The sequence below is a fragment of the Pollachius pollachius genome (assembly GCF_949987615.1).
Source record: "Pollachius pollachius genome assembly, chromosome: 8".
Taxonomy (NCBI): Eukaryota; Metazoa; Chordata; class Actinopteri; order Gadiformes; family Gadidae; genus Pollachius; species Pollachius pollachius.
The window spans coordinates 14,042,661-14,047,660 of record NC_136941.1 but is presented as its reverse complement, the minus strand read 5'-3'; the positions used below and the strand labels follow the sequence as shown (position 1 = coordinate 14,047,660).

Below are 5,000 nucleotides of genomic sequence, written 5' to 3'. Positions count from 1 at the left end.
TCCAAGGCTCGAAGAAGTTAAAAGGTTTAGGAAGGAAAATTACACTCACTGGCTAATTGCTCTACCTTTTAAATTGAGAGACACAGTAATTCTGTTCAGGGAAAAGCCTTTCCACATTCTTGATAAACTATAAAATATTTCCTTTGTAAGAATGTTTGCGTACATCTCGTTGTCTTTAGCTTGTTAATTACGAAACACGACCACTAGCCAATACATTAAGATAATATTCTCTCTGACTTGTTGATATATGTTATAAATCACAAATCACATACAACATCTAATCATGTCAACATATTTCAGTACGTTTGTGGCTCTCTGGTATTTAAAGAAAATGACTCTAATTGGCATCTAGTTGCCATGTTTCGGAGATGCCTGGAATACATGTTAAGTAAACAAGTGCCCATTTGGAGAAATAAACTTTAGCGATAGCACGACGCGATTAGCTAATTGGATGTTCTGGTAGAGCTGGTAAGCAGGAGGGAACAAGTGATCCGGCACATTCTATTGTCTGGCGTGGATCGCATGAGGAGTGTGAGGATAGACGGCCTTAATCCCTCTCTGATCTCCTTTGGAACTATTAAGTCTCTGATTGACATCTTCCAATGTGTTTTCAGCATCAGCGCTGCAAAAACAGGGGATGTGCACGTGTGTGTGTGTGTGTGTGTGTGTGTGTGTGTGTGTGTGTGTGTGTGTGTGTGTGTGTGTGTGTGTGTGTGTGCTACGTGTGAGGTTGTGTGTGTGTTCATCCTCTGTGAGTCAAGCGCTATACTTAACAAGGTGGCTGCGGACTGCCAGAATCACATCGCAGACAGCCCTGCGTGTGTTTGAATTCAATCAAAAGCCAGACGGATGCTATTCATCACTGAATGATGCAAAGTTATTTATTTATCTTTGAAGGGTGGCTCATCGGACCTCCAAAGAGAGAAAGGGGGGGGGGGTGACAGGAGGGAGAAGGTGGAAGTTGGAAAGATGAGTTTAACTAAAGACTGAGAGAGAGAGAGAGAGAGAGAGAGAGAGAGAGAGAGAGAGAGAGAGACAGAGAGAGAGAGAGGGAGAGGGAGAGAGACAGAGAGAGAGAGAGGGAGAGGGAGAGAGGGAGAGGGAGAGAGACAGAGAGAGAGAGAGGGAGAGGGAGAGAGATCAAGGTCCTGTATTTTGCGTTCATCTCTTGAATCAGCCATGTGACCCGGCTGTACCTCTCAAATCAATACTTTCCCAGGTTTTCAAACCAACACCATTTGACGTTCCACCGCTGTCGGGGTGATTGTGAGCTTGTGTGCATGTGTGGGCATTGGTGTGGAGGCCTGTGTGTCGCGCGTGCGTGTGTGAGAGAAAGAGACAGGGAGAGAGGGAGAGAGGGAGAGAGGGGGAGAGAGTTGGAAGTCGGAGGCAGGAGTAAGACAAATAGCGACAAAATGCAGGAGCTGGCAGGAGTAGCTTTGTGTGTGTTTGTGTATGCACGCGCACGATGACAGAGGGGTGTTAAGGAGAGCTGAAGGAGAGCGAGAGAGAGAGACAGGGAGAGGGAGAGAGAGAGGGGGAGGGAGACATGGTGTTGAGTGGGGTAGAGGGGGAAAGAGGAGGGGAGAGTAAGAAAGAACAGGAAGGATGTGAAGGAGGGGTGAAGAAGAAGGGAGGAAGGGAGAGGAGGAAAAAGGGGAGTGGGTCGGGGGGAATAGGAGGCCAGTGATCCGTCAAACGAGGCAGACTTGTCCCCGTCCTCCGCCCAGTAATCTGAGGTACACTGTTTGTTTATTTCCAGCCCTCAGTCAGAGACACTGGGGGGACGTGGACAAACCCATATTTCTAAACCCAATTGTCTGTGTGTGTGTGTGTGTGTGTGTGTGTGTGTGTGTGTGTGTGTGTGTGTGTGTGTGTGTGTGTGTGTGTGTGTGTGTGTGTGTGTGTGTGTGTGTGTGTGTGTGTGTGTGTGTGTGCGTGCGTGCGTGCGTGCGTGCGTGTGTGTGTGTGTGTGTGTGTTGTGTGTGTGTGGGGATGTGGGGGTAGGGTAAAAATAGGGCTTGGCCAAACCAAAGATGTCCCCAGAGTTTTTTACTGTGACAATTAAAATAAAACCAAGGCTCATAAAAAAGTGCATTCTTTCTGCATTTCTTCATGCATTATTTAATTGGCATTCTCTGAATTATTTTTGAATTCTGGTGGCTACACAGCGAGGACTGTGAGGCTTTGCGTGTGTGTGTGTGTGTGTGTGTGTGTGTGTGTGTGTGTGTGTGTATAGTGTGTGTGTTTGTGAAAGTCCTCCTTGAAGATTGTGAGTGTCTGTGGGTCTGACAGAAGCTCTCTTTCGGTCAAAAGAAGCATCTCAATCCAACACACTTAAGTCTTCCACAACAACAGATTTGGTCTGTGTGGGTGACTGTGCGTTCGTCCAAGTGTGTTTGTGTGTGTGTGTGTGTGTGTATTTGTGTGTGTGTGTGTGTTTGTGTGTGTGTGTGTGTTCGTCCAAGTAGGTGTGTGTGTTTGTGTGTGTGTGTGTATGTGTGTGTGTGTGTGTGTGTGTGTCTGTGTGTGTGTTGGCATGTGTGTGTGTTTGTGTGTATGCGTGTGTGTGTGTCCAAGTATGTGTGTGTGTGTGTGTGTGTGTGTGTGTGTGTGTGTGTGTGTGTGTGTGTGTGTGTGTGTGTCCCTGTGCATGCGTGTGTATAATGGTGTCTGTTCACCATTGAGAGTGTGGCATGGTCTATTCAGTCTTAGTAATGTCTTGTCTTTTGTAGGTGAGTGGAAGTGAACTGAAAAGCCCCAGCGCAGGCCAGTGTTGTACACTCCTTTGCTTTCCCTCCACTAACAAAGACAGGCAGCTCCCGGGACAAAAGATCCAATTACGAGCCAGTAAAAAGCAGAGAAACACATGCCCAGGGTGCACACACACACACACACACACACACACACACACACACACACACACACACACACACACACACACACACACACGCACGCACACACACACACACACACACACACACACACACACACAAATGTGCCCTTCAGGACACACGCTCCTGCCAAAGATACAGACACTCATGTGGCGCACGCACACACACACACACACACACACACATACACACGCAAACACACACAAGCACACACACATACACCCCCGCTCGCATAGGAAGCATGCACACAGAACACACGCATGCAGGTACATGGACACACACACACATACACACACACAGACTTACACACCACACCAACACACGCACACGCACGCCCACGGATACTCACACGCACGCGCGTACACACACGCACATACACACACGCAATTACACTTTCAAAGACAGATAGAGCAAAACAGTGTAAGACCAAAATACTCGAAAGAACTGACACTCTGTTAAAGAATAAGAACTTCTAATTTTATCTATTGCTTTAAAAGAAGATCAAAGACAAAGAGAATGGAACCAGGTGACAGATGACGATGATATGGAAGTATTGAGCTGCCTGTCACACTTCCAGTGCAACACAAATTCTTAAAATAGGAATAGAAGTGAATCTGCAAAGTATACCGTTTACAAAAGTATTAAGTGATAAATGTGATCTTTGCAAGAAACAGTATAATTAGCAGTAGACCAAACATCCATGCCCAGTGATCCTTCAGTGATTTTCCCATCCTATAATTCCTTTGATACCTTTGCATTAAAACAGATTGGCATCATATAGCAGGCTTTCCTCTGCCGTGCATTCTGTTATTTGTACACTATATATTTCATCATTTGAATATTATATATTTTAATATGATATTATATATATTATGTATGCATCCACGTGAGTACTGTAGCACACCATGCTGCTGCAGTACTCACACCGAGGCGCACAAATATTTTTAAAACACTGGCGAGAGAGCCTGACAGCATGTCCTCTCACTGACTCAACGCTGACTGGGTCACGCTGGCATCGCTACGGCAACCCATTACAAACGCCGGTGCAAACCCACACACACACACACACACGCACACACAGACACACACACACACACGTGCACACAAACAAGCACACATACATGCAACGCAATACACTGTGCAATGCATGACCGTGTGGACGAGTTTGCGACAGTGCGGGCTAATCAAGTGTCAACAACAACAGCGGTTCAGTCTGTGTTTCATGTCCCGCCGAGGAGCAAAACAAGAGGGCATTGGAAAACACACAGTGGTGGGTTTTGTGTACATGTGAGTTAGACTTGTTGAACGAGTCGGTCTGGCGGTTTGGCCTGCGGTCCCCCTCTGTGAATGGGGGAAACGTGAGCGTGTACCACGTTCGCTGTGTGAGTGTGTGCACTTGTGCGGATAAACAGACACACTAATGTTTGTGTGTGTGAACATTTATGTCTGCGTCCTTGTGTATTTGTATGTGTGCGATTGTGTGTGTGTCTGTGTTTGAGTGTTTTTGCGTGTGTTTGAGTGTTTTTGTGTGCGTGTGTAGGGGTGTTGAATCACTCAAATGCACGCTTGAGTGATTGAGTGTGTGTGTGTGTGTGTGTGTGCGTGTGTTTTTGTGTGTGTGCGTGTGTGGGTATGTGTGTTTGAGTGAGTGAGTGAGTTTGTGTGTGTGTGTTTGAGTTTTTGCGTGTGTGTGTGTGTGTGTGTGTGTGTGTGTGTGTGTGTGTGTGTGTGTTTGAGTGTATGTGTCTATGTGTGTGCGTTTGAGTGTTTTTGTGTGTGTGTGTGTGTGTGTGTGTGTGTGTGTGTGTGTGTGTGTGTGTGTGTGTGTGTTTAATAGCGGGTGTGAGCAGAGACTGATGGTAAACAAGGACTTACAAGAGAGGGAGTGCGCTCCTTTGGGCAGGTACTCGTACAGCAGGGGGTTATCTTCTCCTAACATCTCCGCCCGCAGTGACAACAGGCTGTTCTTACTCATCAGTGCCGCCTTCAGATTGGCTACTGACGCCACGGCCCCGCCCCCGGCCTCCTCTGATTCGTTGGGACCCATGAAGCTGGAGTCGGGCCCGGCGGCCTCTTCCTGCTTGAGAAAGAAGTCCAGGCGTTCCC

The 5,000-nt window shown here is 47.2% G+C and overlaps 1 protein-coding gene across 1 annotated transcript in view; it reads right to left on the bottom strand.

The window, feature by feature from the left end:
• The window catches only part of zbtb46 (zinc finger and BTB domain containing 46), a 62,010-nt gene that overhangs the window by 10,080 nt on the left and 46,930 nt on the right, over positions 1-5,000 (bottom strand). Inside the window, exon 5 of the mRNA XM_079742361.1 lies at positions 4,770-5,000. This exon is cut by the window's right edge and continues 39 nt beyond it. Within this exon, the coding sequence (XP_079598487.1) occupies positions 4,770-5,000 (231 nt within the window). The remainder of the gene's footprint in view (positions 1-4,769) is intronic.